Here is a 16,806-nt window from a genome sequence, read left to right on the forward strand (position 1 = left end):
CACTGCTGTTAAGGTACTGGATTAATAAGTTGTTCTCCTGTACCTTCCACTGATCTACTTAGATATGTTAACTAAGTGGGGGGAAAAAAAAGCAGTGATTTTAAAGTTAGCAGGACTGCCAGATCAGAGCAGTAAATTCTTATTCCTGATTTGTGCCAGATTAAGAAGAGAATTTTCCTCCCTGGTTGATGGAAATGATTGCACTTTTCCTGGCAGGGAAGCAAAATGAAAAATCTGCTTTATAGCATCTGCAGTCAGCTAGATGACTGAACCTCCAGTAAGTGTTTAAAAGCAGGGTTATATTAGAACCCTGAGGCTATTTTGCAGATAAGCCAGGGCAATGAAACATTATCACCTGGAAGGATCAACTGATTGATGGAAATATGTGCTCTCTCTCCCATTTTTCCTAAACACATCTCTTTAAAGCATCAGCTTCCTTCCCACTTTACCTCTATGACCACACCTGCCTCCTGTTTGCCAGTTTCTAATGCAGACTCATATATTAACTTCCCACTCATTTAATGTTCTCCTCTTTGCAGCCTTTTTCACAGAGGTAATCGGGCTTGTTTTCTGAAGCAGAGACTTGTACATGCCTCTGGTGCTGTTTGATTGTATATTGGAAATTCTTGTCTGTCTTGCAGTTTTTAGATCAAATTATATTCTCTGTATGAAATTTCTTTCTATTCCAAGTCCTCAACTTTTTTCTGCTTCTGTGTTCTAGAAAATACAGATGTACTTCAAAAAAATCAGTCAGATTTGCTTTAATACAATAATACATCTCAAAGATGAGAGAAAAATGTGCATATACTATTGCTCTTTTTAGTCCTCAAAGGACTAGGATATGCAGACTGGCTCAATAAATATACAGTAGGCATATTTTGATGACTATATCAACTATTTTTTGAAATTGCAAAATTTCAGTTTATCATAACATCTATGAAAGTGAAGTTGCTCAGTCGTGTCTGACTTTTTGTGACCCCATGGACTGTAGCCTACCAGGCTCCTCTGTCCATGGGATTTTCCAGGCAAGATTACTGGAGTGGGTTGCCATTTCCTTCTCCAGGGGATATTCCTGACCCAGGGATCGAACCCGGGTTCGCTCTTTGTAAGCAGACACTTTACCATCTGAGCCAACAGGGGAGTCTATAACATCTGTAGACTATAATAATTATTTATTCTATCGGAGAGACTGAGAGTTGACAAGAAACTCTACTTAAGTCCTCTATTTATTCCTTCCTTTCACCACATATTTGTACCAAAAAAAAAAGCTTTTAAAATTATGTATTCACATACTATATTACCTTTTTAAATAGAAAGGGGAAAAAAAGGAATAAATCTGATGATCAGAAGTCTTACCTCATGTTTTAAGATTATTGGTATGCATTCAAAATCGTTACAACTGTTGTAGATGCCTGTTAGTTAATAAATACCAGATAGACAGCAATAGGAAAATTAAAAACAGGAAAAGGTCCCCACTCTTATGGAGAGTATACTGTAATAAAATGAAATGTAACCACTGCCACCATATGCGTGCTCAGTCATGTCCAACTCTTTATGACCCCACAGATTGTAGCCCACCAGGCTCCTCTGTCCGTAGAAATTTGCTGGCAAGGATACTGGAATGCATTGCCATTTCCTCCTCCAGGGGATCTTCCTGATCCAGGGATCGAACCTATGTCTCCTGCATTGGCAGGCAGATTCATTACAACTGAACTAGCTGGGAATCCTTGAAACATGTAACAAAAATAGCAAATAAATAAGCTATATTGTATATTAAATGGTGATCAATTTTATAGGAAAATCATGTAAAGGGGATGGAAATGGGGTTCAGGCTGCAATGTTAAATCAGATGTTTGGCATAAGTTTCACTAATAAGGTGACATTTGAGCAAAGAACTGAAGTCAGGAACCTAAAATTAAATGTCTAAGAACTCTAAAACATACCATGTAAACTACTGTGTTAGTTCTAAATCACTGACTTGACCTTATTGTCTTATTAAGCATATTAAACTCTCTAGAAGTTTAGTACAGAAAGGGAAATCTAGTTAACTGTTCATTCATTGAGATTTTCCTATATAATTTTGAAACAGTTCTGGTTCTCAACCAGTATTGACAATTGGGCCAGATAATTATTTGATGGGGATGGAGGAGGGGGCTGGGCATCCCTGGCCTCTACCATTAGATGCCAGTAACACACACCCCTACCTCCTCAGTTTTGACAGTCAAGAATGTCTCCAGGTACTGCCAGCTGTCCTCTGGGCAGGAAAACTGCTCCCAGCTGAGAACCACTCGTCTTGGATTAGGAAGTTTTCTCAGACCTTTGATAACTGAGAAAATAACACTGGCCTAATTTAGGGTGAAGCCAGGCTCATCCAACTATTACCAAAAGAGGATTTTTTCAACATGTCGTTTCATGAGATGTTAGTGGATGCTTAGTTGGTCAAATACATTACTGTAGTCTCCTCTTCCATTCCTGGTAGTTTTCAATAAACAATTTATTTAACAAGCACATATATTGCCTTTACTTTGAATAACTTTACAAATATTACTTTATTAATATTTATAACAACCCTATAATAAAATAATTATTATTATTATCTTAACTTTACAGGTGAGTGAATTGAGGCACAGAAAGATTAAGGAAATTTTCCAGGGACTAGCAAATCACAGAGCAGTACTGCAAACATAGAAAGTCAAGTTCTAGCATATTTTAGTCTTTGTCACTATGGTCTCAGCTATCTGTTTTAACTTGTAACTATGTTAATATTATAATTAGCATTTTAAAGGTTCTGATATGTTCTGTTTTAATAGATTTAGCAAATAAAAATGAAAACAATGTGCTCGGTAAAAATTAATTTCAGCTAAGCAAATCATTATTTAGCATAAGGATGTCCCATAGAATGTTTTAGCATACTTATTAGTATAGTAAACAAATAATTTGTTGTTATTTGAAATTTAAATTTCACTGGGAACCCTGTAATTTATCTGGCAGTTCTTGCTTTAAAGAAAACTGTTTAATACTGTTCAAACCAATTTTTTCAACACTAGTTTGAACAAGGAAATGTTTTCTTATTGGGACACTTAATAACCTAGAGAAGTTCCATGGGACTTTATTCTAAGGACACTGGGAACACTTTTCAACTAGAGTCAATAGGTTAATTTGAGTACTTACTCCAGACCACAGTGATCTCTCATTCTTTGAACTCACAGGGGCACTTAATCTATGTCACATGATTTCACAAATAATTCTACACTTCTATAACTTGTTTACTTTTTTCCAAAATAACATGTCAGCTTCTTAATGACAGGGACTGAGTATCATACTTCCTCCAAAATCTTCACTGAATATAATATTTATTATCAGCATACTATTTTATCTGAAAGATGATTTATTTCTAATTAATCATTTACATAGGGAGTCTGTTTTTACACATTGCTAATCTAAGCATCTAGAGCAATACAGGGCCATAATTGGTTTAAAAGTATTCTGCCTCACTTTCTCAGGCTGGTGACCCTTCATTCCTTTGCTACTAACTTTCTGTTTTCATTTATCAGCATTATTTTTTTTTTATTCCCTAAAGAAATATAACAATTTGGGAATCAAATTTTTCTTTTCAAATTTAATGATGGCAACACTTGAGTCATTGTTCAACTCAGACCATGACCTCATATTCATGCAGGTCAGATCATTTCACAATAGTTGGTCATTTTGTTGTTGTTATTATTCCTCATTTTGGAAGAGGGAAGCAGGTGTCTTGCTTGTGCCAAATGTAATACTAATGACACCAACAAAAGAGAGTCCCCTGGGCTAGCTCTATTTAGAGGAAAGCTCTCAAATCAAATAATGAAATTTACTTTATTTGTTAAAGAATGGAAACTGATGACCTGGGAGGTGGCTGCATTTTTCCACTGCTAAGTGATTCAGCTGTGTTCAATTTCTATTCCTATATCACGATCCTCAAAGCCTAGAGGAAAGAAGAAACATTTAACCCCATGAAAAATGAAAAAACACTAGAGTCAAGTAGAAAGTCTCCAGCATCCTTGACTTTAATTTTTAGAATGAATTTTCCATCCTGAACATTTACCATATGTTTATATTTTTTTTTCTATAAATAAACTTCTTGTCAATTCTTATATCTATTCATCTGGGCCCTAAAAGTAAGATATTAAAATTAACAGCTTGTTCTCTAAATGAATTTCCAAGTGCTATTGCAAAGTATGGCAGGTTTAACAAACAAGTTCAACAAAAGTAGTCTCCAATTTGCTTCAATAAATTTAAGTGTTGCTCATATCCTCAGCTAGATAGCAGTAGTTCTATCTTTATCTTTTAATTTATGCCATTGCATCATATATGTTGCTAAATATCTTAATACATGTATCTTGAACACTAGCCTTTTAAATAAAATTGCTCAATCAAAACTCTTTCTCTCTGGATTACAAAGAGATTCTCTTATTTCACTAACAGTATATATTTCTTGTACTTGTCCATATTTAATTTCATTGCCAATTAGGATTTTTCAATCCTGCCTAATAAATTCCTATATAAAAGTACATCTATTCAAACTGAGGAAAATGTAAATGCTACTCAGATCATTCATTTTTGTAGCCTGTGATTTAAATCAGAAAAAAAAGATGAATGCTTTGACAGTTTTCATGTATACACACCAAAATATAATACATTTCAACTAGTTTTTGACTATTATGGACCTTAACATGCACTATGACCTTGGTCAGGAAAAGCCTGTTTGGTTTGCACAGAAACTTAATCATAAGAAGTCATAAGTAGAATCCTTCTTCTTTACTGCCCTTTTCTAGGACTAGGAAATATATTGCTTGTGGGACAGGTAGGATATGAACAATGGGCCAAATAGAGTCCAGGGTTATGTCATCCATGTGAAAACTGCTGCTGAAAATCGATGTGATCTCTGCTCCACTGTCATCTCAGTTCCCACCCTCTGTGTCCTATTTGTCTTTTAGCAGAAGCTTAGATCTGTGTGCTGTCTCTATGTGTCTCTCTTGGGCCAGATTATCAAAATGAATCATTGCCTGCATATCTCTTATATTTCTATTTATTTTCCTGGTGTTGACTAGGTCTGATGAAATATGATTCTTTTTGCGTTTGATCCTCACTGCAGCAAGCAGCACCTAATTCAGCTGTGTCTATCTCTTTAAAGAAGAGTAATACCATTTTGAAACTTCAATCTACTGTACAGCAACATTACAAACCATAGGCCATGCAACCTGTCTTCATAGTCAATAGTAATTTTCCTTTCAGCCAATTTAATGGAATTTCATTAATCTCCAAATAGAAGATTTCTAGTGATTTTAATGTAGTTTTAATGTTGTTTTATGCATACTTAATGTACTGCTTTCCTTTTCAGATTTTTGTTAATAGAATACCCCTCAGATTCTGACCACTGAGGTTACATGTGTGTGTAGAGTAAGACATGACAAATAACCCATATTTTTAAGAACTCTGCCCTGATACAAAATATTTACTCAGGAGAAACATTATGTTATCTATGAATCATTAGGAAGTCAACATTCTAACTTTGTAGTCGCTCATTTTGTAAAAATAGGTCTTCTACCAGGCTACATAAATTCATCTTGAAGATTTATAAACATCAATATAAATATGTTGAAACTCCCTAATTACTATTAATATTGATAAATCATTGTGAAGTCATTCTGTCCATCCACTTAATGCACTCATATGCAAAAGACAAAATGCTAGCTAAATAAAGACTTCAATAAATAAAGCATAATATTGCTTCATTAGTTGTTGAGAAATAAGCCTTTTGAGACATTACAGCTGCTGCATAAGACATATTTTATAAATTAGATTTTTAATGAGATACTTCCAATGTTCAAACCTTGTAGTTGAAATAGTCCACAGAATTTGTGTTCATTCTCTCTGGAATACTTCGCCTCTTCCAAAGCTGCTACTGACAAAGAAGGAAGAAAGGAAGGAAGGAAGGAGAGAAGGAAGGAAGAAAGACAGGTTCTGTAAGAGGTTAGGGTTAATTTATAAGCAAGTTCTATAAAACACATACATCAAGCATTTAGGTTCAAAATATTATTTGTCAGTTTTACTAAAAAAACAATTCCTGGGAATACGTTCCTTTTAAAAAATATTTATTTTAATTGGAGGATAATTATTTTAAAATATTGTGGTGGTTTGTGCCATACATTGACATGAATCAGCCACATATGTCCCCCCATTCTGAACCCCTCCCCCACTTCCCTCCCCACACCATCCCTCTGGGTTGTCCCAGTGCAATGACTTTGAGTGCCCTGTTTCACGCATCAAACTTGGACTGGGCATCTATTTCACATATGGTAATATACATGTTTCAATGCTATTCTCTCAAATCATCCCACCCTCGCCTTTTCCCACAGAGTCCAAAAGACTGTTCTTTACATCTGTGTCTCTTTTGCTGTCTCACATATAGGGTCATCATTACCCTTTCTAAATTCCATATATATGTGCTAATATACTCTATTGGTGTTTCTCTTTCTGACTTACTTCACTCTGTAGTGAAGGCTCTAGTTTCATCCACCTCATTAGAACTGACTCAAATGCATTCTTTTTTAGAGCTGAGTTACATTCCATTGTATATATGTACAACTTCCTTATCCATTCGCCTGCCAATGGACATCTAGGTTGCTTCCATGTCCTAGCTATTGTAAACAGTGCTACGGTGAACATTGGGGTACACGTGTCTCTTTCAATTCTGGTTTCCTTGGTGTGAAGGCCCAGCAGTGGGATTGTGGCAGTTCTGTTTTCAGATTTTTAAGGAATCTTCACACTGTTCTCCATAGTGGGGGTACCAGTTTACATTCCCATCAACATGTAAGAGGGTTCCCTTTTCTCCACACTCTCTCCAGCATTTACTTTTTGTAGCCTTTTTGATGGCAGTTATTCTGACTGGCGTGAGATGGTACCTCATTGTGGTTTTGATTTGCATTTCTCTATATTCATTTCTGTATGTCTTCTTCGGAGAAATGTCTGTTTAGTTCTTTGGGCCACTTTTTGATTGGGTCATTTATTTTTCTGGTATTGAGCTGCTTGTATAGTTTGGAGATTAATTATTTGTCAGTTGTTTCATTTGCTATTATTTTCTCTCATTCTGAAGGTTGCCTTTTCACCTTGCTTATAGTTTCCTTCATTGTGCAAAAACTTTTATGTTTAATTAGGTCCCATTTGTTTATTTTTGTTTTTATTTCCATTTCTCTGGGAGGTGGGTCATAGAGGATCTTGCAGTGATTTATGTCAGAGAGTGTTCTGCCTATTTGTTTGCCTCTAAGAGTTTTTTCTGGTCTTACATTTAGAGATCTAATCCATTTTGAGTTTATTTCTGTGTATGGTGTTAGAAAATATTCTAGTTTCATTCTTTTACAGGCGGTTGACCAGTTTTCCCAGCACCACTTGTTAAAAGAATTTATATTTCCTCCATTGTATATTTTTGTCTCCTTTATCAAAGATAAGGTGTTCATACGTGCATGGATTTATCTCTGGGCTTTCAATTTTGTTCCACTGATCTATATTTCTGTCTCTGTGCCAGTGCTATAGATATTTTCCTTTTAGTTTCCTGTACAAAAAGAACATTCATTGTTTATTTTATGCATACTATTGAATTCTTTAAAACCAATATTCAAATGCCCTGTAACATTTTGGATTCAAATAATGTGAAACTTTATTCTCTAAAATAATTGTTTGCATTTTTATCTCTATGGGCTTTAGAAAATTAGACATTGTAAAGGTGATCTACATAAGAGTACTTTACTCAGAGATAATGCTATCCCATTAAGTAATCCCACAGACGTTCCCACAATTTTATGCCACAGGTTTCCACACAGGAAATCCCACATCAAACCATGATGGCTGTGAACTCAATGGGGTTCAAGACTCTGCACACTAAGTATATAGGCTGCTTGGGCAATTGAAAAATGACTATGACAAAGCCATATTCCTACCCTTACAAGGACCAGAAACAATAGCTAGAGTTTTGTTTTCAAACCATGTGAAAATTCTAGATTTCTAGTCTAGATTCAAGTCTAGATTTTTGTTTCTTTGAGTAAGTCTCAAAATATATAGGGTCACTGAAAATTTTTATGACCAGAGAGATGCATATTTTCAAAGTTTGCTTGTGCTCAGTTACTGAAATAAAGAAACTGGTGAATAGAATAATTTTGTTTGAGGTTCTGTGATTCAATGCACTGTATACTATTATTGTAGCCATTTAAGAATATCAGACTTTGATTACTATCCATGATTACCTCTGTAGCAGTGTGTTTTTATATATGTCAAGAAAGTTCCAATTCCTAATTGTAGAGAAAATTTTGCTATCTGGTTCATACATCTCACACAAAAGATTTTCAACCAGAATTTAAGTAGATAGTCAATTAGCTGGCTTCTCAAATTAACAGGATATTCCTTTTGTAATTAGAGGTATCTGTGCCAAACAAATCTGAAATATTTTATTAGACAAAAATTCAATTTCTGTCTCTTCAAATGAAGCTTTAAAGGAATCTCATTTAAGTTATGAGTACATAGGAGAAATTAACATACAAATAAAAGGACAGAAAATATACACTTTGTGGCTTTACAACATAAATTATTATTTTTTTATAAGGAATAGTCTTCAAAATAAGAAGTAACACTGGAAAACAGTCCAGATCCTAAACTAGTGAATGATTAAACACAAAGTAATATATCCATGAAATAGAAAACTTTTCAGCAATAGAAAGGAAAAAAATCCACTGATACATGCCACAACATAGGTTAACCTCAAAAAAATATGCTAAGCAAAAGACAGACAGAAACACCACTTACTGTATTATTCTATTTATGTAAATACCTAGTAAAGGCAATCCTGTAGAAACAAAAATTAGATTAATAGTCATCAGGGGCTTGAAGTGGGAAAGGAGATTAATATAAATGGGCATAAGGATTATTTTTGAGGTGAATGAGGTGCTCTGAAATAGAGTTTTGGTAATGGTTGTGCAATGTAAAAATTAGTGATGCATATATTGAAAAAGGTGAATTTTATTATATGTAAATTATACTCCAATAAATGTGTTAAAACATGGAGATAGATGGATATAGACATAGATATATAGATACATTTAAAGAGAAAAATATAAAGCAATTTATGTTTTACTAAGAAATGATTGGATCATTTAACTTATAGATAGTAATGAATATATCTTAAATTTGTTTTTAAAAACTTTATGCCAGTTAGTAGTAACTGTTGCTTCATTTTCACAGATTATTTACTGGAAAATTTATTTTTGAGAAATTAGAGTCAGGTGGAAAATAGCTATGGCTTCCAATTACGAGTTTTCCATCAGTTAGCTGTAGAAACAAAATTTTTATAGATGCTAATAGAGGTGAAGGAAACAGTGAAAAATTTGAGCTATTAATTTATGAACCCTTCTGATATTAATTTTGTTTTTTACAGAAGAGGTACCTGTTCAAATTCCAATGATGAAGTCACCCTTGGACAAGATCCAACTGACTCCTGGGCAGGCATTGCCTCCTGGATTCCCTGGACCATTCATTTTTGCTGATAGTCTGTCCTCTGTGGAGACTCTGTTGACCAACATTCAGGTCAACAATATTTCTATAAACAAAATAAATGTAATACAAGACATTAGCACTTACATCAATTATTTCACATTTGGGAAATTAAAACAGATAAGATGAACTGTATGTCATTTGCTGTACTTTGACAGGGTTTACTGAAAGTGGCTTTGGATAATGCTCGCATTCAAGAGAAGCAGATTCAACAAGAAAAAAAGGAACTGCGAATGGAGCTCTATAGAGAGAGAGAAATTAGAGAAAACCTTGAAAGACAACTGGCAGTTGAGCTTCAAAGCAGAAGTAAGTTTAACAAGTTCAGTATAACTGAGAAAGTTAACATTGTGTTGGAAATATTTTCAGTAGTAATCAAAATATTCTCAGATATAGCCTGGGACTGCGAAAAGGGTGCAATCATAGTAAAATCAAATCCCATACCCATAATACCAAAGAAGTTCTTTCAATGTTGTGAAGATTCTGAACCCCATGTCAGGATTACCAGCCTGGGGATCTATAAAGGGACTGAGAATACACAGGGAATCCAGCCTTGGAGGCCAGAGGGATTTTATCATAGGACTTCCACAGGACTGGCAGAAAAAGAGACTCTAGTCTTGGAGGGCACAAACAAAATCTTGCACACACCAAGACCCAGAGGAAAGGAGCAGTGAGCCCCCAGGTTTTTGTTCAGTCACTGTCATATCCAACTCTTTACAACCCTGTGAAATGCAGCACACCAGGCTTCCCTGTCTGTCACCATCTCCTGGAGTTTGCCCAAGTTCATGTCCATTGAATCAGTGATGCCATCCAACCATCTCATCCTTTGCTGCCCTCTTCTCCTGCCTTCAAGCTTTCCCAGTATCAGGTCTTTTCCAATGAGCTGGCTCTTTCCCTTAGGTGGCCAAATTATTGAAGATTCAGCATTAGTCCTTCCAAAGAGTATTCAGGGTTGATTTCCGTTAAAATCGACTGGCTTGATCTCCTTGCTTTACAACGGACTCTCAAAAGTCTTCTCCAGCACCACAGTTTGAAAAAATCAATTCTTCGGCATTCTGCCTTCTTTATTGTCCAGTTCTCACATCCATACATGACTACTGGAAAGACCATAGACATGACTATATGGATCTTTGTTGGCAAAGTGACACACTGTCTAGGTTTTTCATAGCTTTCCTGCCAAGAAGCAATCGTCTTCTAATTCCATGTCTGCAGTGAGGATCCCCAGTGATTTTAGAGCCCAAGAATAGGAAATTGTCACTGCTTTCACCTTTTCACCTTCTATTTGCCATGAAGTGATGGGACCGGATGCCATGATCTTAAATTTTTTAATATTGAGTTTTAAGCCAGATTTTTTCACTCTTCTCCTTCACCCTCATCACTAAGCTCTTTAGTTCCTCTTCACTTTCTGCCATTAGAGTGGTATCTTCAGCATATTTGAGGTTGTTAATGTTTCTCCCAGCAATCTTGATTCCAATTTGTAGCTCATCCAGCCTGGCATTTTGGATGATGTGCTCTGCACATAAGTTAAGCAAACAGGGTGACAATAAACAGCCTTGTCATACTCCTTTCTCAATTCTGAACCAGTCATTTGTTCCATGCAGTGTTCTAACTGTTGCTTCTTGGCCTGCATACAGGTTTCTCAGGAGACAGGTAAGATGGTCTGGTGTTCCCATCTCTTTAAGAGTTTTTCAGTTTGTTATGATCCACATAGCCAGAACCCACAGGAGATTGAACAAAATCTACCTGCTAGTGTTGAAGGGTCTCCTGTGGAGGTGTGGGTTTGCAGGGGCTCACCTCAGGGGTGGGAACACTGGCAGCATCAGGCCAGGAGAGTCCCCCTTGTCGTAAAATCCTTATGGAGTTCACCATTAACTCTAGATATAGAATTCATAGACCCCAAGGCTGGCTCGTCTCAGGCCAAACAATTAACAGTGAGGGAATGCAACTCCACCCATCAGCAAATAATTGGTTTAAAGCTTTACTGAGCAAGGCCGTGCCCACCAGAGCAAGACTTAGTTTTTCCCATCATCAATCACTCCCAGCAGGAAGCTTACACAAGCCTCTTAGCCTCATCCATCAGGGGGCAGACGGAAGAAGAAAAAAGAAGTACAGTTTCACAGTGGCTAAAACAAAAACCATATTATAGAAAGTAATCATGATGAAAAAGCAGAAAGTTATGTCTCAGATGTAGCGACAAGAAAAAAAACTCCAGAAAAACAACTAAATGAAGTGAACATAGACAACATTTCAGAAAAAGAATTTAGAGTAATGATAGTGAAGATGAGCCAGGATCTCAGGCAAACAATGCAGAAGACACAAGAAATGTTCACTAAAAACCTAGAAGAACTAAAAAGAAACAAATTAATAATACACCAGGTGGAATTAATAGAATAACTGAAGCAGAAGAACGGATAAATAGCCTGGAAGAGAGAATGGTGGAAATCATTGCTGCAGAACAGAATACAGGGAAAAGAATGGAAAATGAAGATAGCCTAAGAGACCTCTGGGACAATATTAAATGTACCAACACTCACGTTATAGGGGTCCCAAAGGGAGAAGAGAGAGAGAAAGGACCTGAGAAAATATTTGAAGATATAATAGCTGAAAAATTATCTCACTTGGGAAAGAAAATAATCAACCAAAAAATCCAAGGAGGAACACAACAAGACACATAGTAATCAACCAGAAAAAAATTAAAGACAAGGTTAAAATATTAAAAGCAACAAGTGAAAAATGACAAATAACGTACAAGGGAACTCCCTTCAGTCTTTCAACTGATTTGTCAACATAAATTCTACAAGCCAGAAGAGAATGGCAGAATATACTTAAAATGATGAAAGGGAAGAAACTGCAACCAAGAATACTCTACCCAGCAAAACTCTCATTCAGATTTGAGGAAGAAATCAAAAGCTTTCCAGATAAGCAAAAGTTATGAGAATTTAGCACCAGCAAACCAGCTTTACAACAAATGCTAAAGGAATTTCTCTAGGCAGAAAACACCAGAGGAGGAAAAGACCTACAGTAAAGTAAATCCAGAACAATTAAGAAAATGGTAATAGGTTCATATAATTACCTAGGATAATTACCCTAAATTTAACTGGATTAAATGCACCAACCAAAAGACATAGACTGGTTGGGCAGATGAAAACATGTACATGTATGCACTTCCATTTGTTGACCCCCAAGATTGTATGTAATTATTTATATTGTTGTTAATCATGTTCCCATTACAGCTTGCAATTTTAATTATATTTTATTTTTTGTCTCGCTATTGATTGTGAAAACCGATAAACATCTTTCACTATTGCAAAAAAAAAAAAAAAAATCCTAATGTATGAAATGCTTACTCTTTGCCAAGAACAGCACTAGATTCTGAAGGTAGAAGATAAATAACACTCAGTTCCTGTCCTTGAAAGATTTACATTTTAAAGGGCTAGCACAACCAATCAGTTAGTTTTAAGACAAAGTGGCAAGAACAATGATGTATTTATATAAGTTTATATAGAGAGAGGATAGTTAATTCAACTTGGTGCTCTGGGGATTTGATGGTTGAGGAAGGCTTTCTGATGCTGCCACTTGAATCTGAGTCTTGAAGAATCAGTAAGCCAAGAAAGAAAGGGCATGAGAGTACCTGAGTGATTTGTTAATTCTGCAACAATAAGCATGACTATACAGTCCATGGACTTCTCCAGGCCAGAATACTGGACCGGGTAGCTGTTCCCTTCTCCAGAAGGTCTTCTCAGCCCAGGGATCGAATCCAAGTCTCCCACATTGCAGATGGATTCTTTTCCATCTGAGCAACCAGGGAAGCCCAAGCATGGAGGCAAGAAGCCTCAAACATGGGGAAGTGTATACAGTTTTTTATTACTGTGGCTTTGACTTTTATAAAGTAAATGTTGAGAGATGATGCAGAAAATAGAGGCTATATTATAAAGCAGAGTTTTAATCATGGAAAAGATTACCTTGGATTTTGACTTGTAGAATATGAGAAGTATTAAAAGATAAACAGGGGAATGATCCGGTCTGATTTTAATTAGATAGAACACTCCAGTGTTGGGAATAGATTAGAAGGGGACTTACAGTGAGGTTAGAAACAAGGAAGCTATATAAAAGGAGATTGCCCTCATCTAGACAGTGGTGAAGAGGACTAAAATAGGGTAGCATATGGACACAAAAGGGAGAAAATGAAGAAATACTCTTCAGAAATAGAAATAACTTTCCAACAATGGGTAGACATTTGATAATCTGCAGACATGGATAATGAGACTACCTTGTATCAAAATTGAAGAAAATTCAAAATTTTACTTTAACCAATAATTTCCACCTCTTCCTTATATTTTCCATAAAATACTATACAGCAGCGAGTGGTTGTTGTGTTTTTAGCTTTTTCCTTTCTTTGCTTAATCTTCTATAGAATGATCACAAAGCAAACTTTAAGTAACAGTTAAAGAGTATGAAGGAGAAGCAAAAAAGGGAGAGAAAATTTACAATCCACATAATACTTCCCTAAACAATGAAGAGTTACACCATTTGAGTAAAATCCACTAAATTTATATTATTCCAAAATAATATTATATTCAGAAATTTGTATCAATAAGTTTAAGTTTTACTAGATATTTTCCTTAGGGCCTAGAAATTATAAGCTTAGTTCAAAATGGAAATTCAACCATTGCATTTCAGAAGAATTAAACATTACCTTATCTTGCTGAAGTCATTCAATTCTAGAAAACAAAGGCTAAATTGTCTTTCTAAGGTTTGGAGAAATTAATACATTTTTGATATTTGGTATGCAATATGTATTATTATGATTGCTGTTCAGACAATAAGTCGTGTCTGACTCTTTGTGACTCCATGGAAGCATATCAGGCTTCCTTGTACTCCACTATCTTCCAGAGTTTGCTCAAATTCATGTACATTGAGTTGGTGATGCTGTGTAATCATTTCATCCTGTGCCTTACTCTTCTCCTTGTGCCTTCAATCTTTCCCACCATCAGGGTCATTTCCAATGTGTTGGCTCTTCACATCAGATGGCCAAATTATGGGAGCTTCATCTTCAGCATCAGTCCTTCCAATGAATATACAGGGTTGTTTTCCTCTAGGATTGACTGGTTTGCTCTCCTTTTAGCCCAAGAGACTCTCAAGAGTCTTCTCCAGCAGAACAATTTGAAAGCATCAATTCATCTATGCTTAGCCTTTTTTATGGTTCAACACACACATCCATATATGACTACTGTAAAAACCATAGCTTTGACTATATGGAACCGTGTTGGCAAATATACTGTCTAGGTTTGTCACAACCTCCATCCAAGGAGAAAGTGTCTCTTAATTTCATGACTTCAGTCACCCTCTGCAGTGATTTTACAGCCCCATAAAAGAAAACTTGTCACTGTTTCCAATTTTCCCCTTCTATTTGTCATGAAGCGGTGAGATCAGATGCTATGATCATAGTTTTTGAATGTTGAGTTTCAAGCCAAATTTTCACTCTCCTCTTTCATCCTCATCAAGAGGTTCCTTAGTTCCTCTTCACATTCTGACATTAGGGTGGTGTTATCTGCATATCTGAGGCAGTTGAAATTTCTCCTGGCAATCTTCGTTCCAGTTTGTGGTTCATCCAGCCTGGTATTTCGCATGATGAACTCTGCTTATAAGTTAAATAAGCAAGGTGAGAACGTAGTGCTTTGTTGTACTCCTTTTCCAATTTGGAACCAGTCAGTTGTTCCATGTCTGATTCAAACTGTTGATTCTTGATCCACATACAGGTTTCTGAGGAGACAGATAAAGAGGTATGGTATACCCATCACTTTAAGAATTTTCCACAGTTTGTTGTGATCCACACAGTCAAAGGCTTTAGAATAGTCAATGAAGCAGAAGCAGATGTTTTTCTGGAATTCTCTTGCTTTTTCTATTGTTCCTCTACCTTTTCTAAACTCAGATTGTACATCTGGGAGTTCTTGGTTCATATACTACCAAAGCCTAGCTTGAAGAATTTTGAGCCTAACCCTACTAGCATGTGAAATGAGTACAGTTGTCTGGTTGAATGAACATTCTTTGGCATTGCCCTTCTTTGGGATTGGGATGAAAATATCTTTTCAAGTCCTATGGCCACATTTGTGTTTTCCAAATTTTCCAACATATTGAGTGCAACACTTTAACAGCATCATGTTTTAGGATTTGAAATAGTTCAGCTGGAATTCCATCACCTCCACTAACTTTGTTCATATTAATGCTTCCTAAGGCCCACTTGACTTCACATTCCAGAATATCTGGCTCTAGGTGAATGACCACACCATCATGGTTATCCAGGTCATTAAGATATTTTGTGTAGTTCTGTGTATTCTTGTCACTTAATCTCTCTTGCTTCTGTTAGAGCCTTACTTCTCTGTCATTTATCATGCCTAACCTTGCATGATAGCTCCAGTTTTCTTGAAGGGATCTCTAGTCTTTCCTTTTTTATTGTTTTCCTTTATGTCTTTGCACTTTTCATTAAAACGGTCCTCTTATCTCTCCTTGGTATTCTCTGGAACTCTGCATTCAGTTGCATATATTTTTCTGTTTCTTCCTTGCCTTTTGCTTCCCATCTTTCCTCAACTATTTTTACAGCCTCCTCAGACAACCACTTTGCCTTTTTGCATTTCTTCTTTGGGAGAGTTTTGATCACTGCTTCCTATACAATGTTCTGAAACTCCATTCATAGTTCTTCAGGCACTTTTGCTACCAGATCTCATCCCTTGAATTTATTCATCACCTCCACTGTACAGTCATAAGGGATTTGATTTGCCATACTTGAATTGTCTTGTGGTTTTCCCTACTTTCTTCAGTTTAAACCTGAATTTTGTAATAAGGAGCTTATGATCTGAGCCACAGTCAATTTCCAGCCTTGTTTTTTCTGACTTTTCCATCTTCAGCTGCAAAAATATACTCAATCTGATTTCTGTATTGATCATCTGGTGATGTCCATTTTTAGAGTCATCTCTTGGCTTGTTGGAAAATGGTGTTTGCTACAACCAGTGTGTTTTCTTGATAAAACTCTTATTAGCCTTTGCCTTGCTTCGTTTTGTACTCCAAGGCCAAACTTGCCTATTACTCCAGGTATCTGTTGACTTCTTACTTTTGCATTCCAATCTGCTATGACAAAAAGAACATCTTTTTTGTTGTTGTTATTATTATTTTTAAGTCTTGTAGGTCTTCATAGAACCAGTCAACTTCAGTTTCTTCAGCATTGGTGATTGG

The 16,806-nt window shown here is 36.0% G+C and overlaps 1 protein-coding gene across 1 annotated transcript in view; it reads left to right on the forward strand.

Moving 5' to 3' along the window:
- The window catches only part of DACH2 (dachshund family transcription factor 2), a 164,626-nt gene that overhangs the window by 125,982 nt on the left and 21,838 nt on the right, over window positions 1-16,806 (forward strand). The window contains exons 5-6 of the mRNA XM_070461897.1: window positions 9,464-9,612; window positions 9,738-9,885. Coding sequence (XP_070317998.1) covers window positions 9,464-9,612; window positions 9,738-9,885 — 297 coding nt within the window. The remainder of the gene's footprint in view (window positions 1-9,463; window positions 9,613-9,737; window positions 9,886-16,806) is intronic.

Source organism: Odocoileus virginianus, chromosome X (genome assembly GCF_023699985.2).
Source record: "Odocoileus virginianus isolate 20LAN1187 ecotype Illinois chromosome X, Ovbor_1.2, whole genome shotgun sequence".
Classification (NCBI taxonomy): Eukaryota; Metazoa; Chordata; class Mammalia; order Artiodactyla; family Cervidae; genus Odocoileus; species Odocoileus virginianus.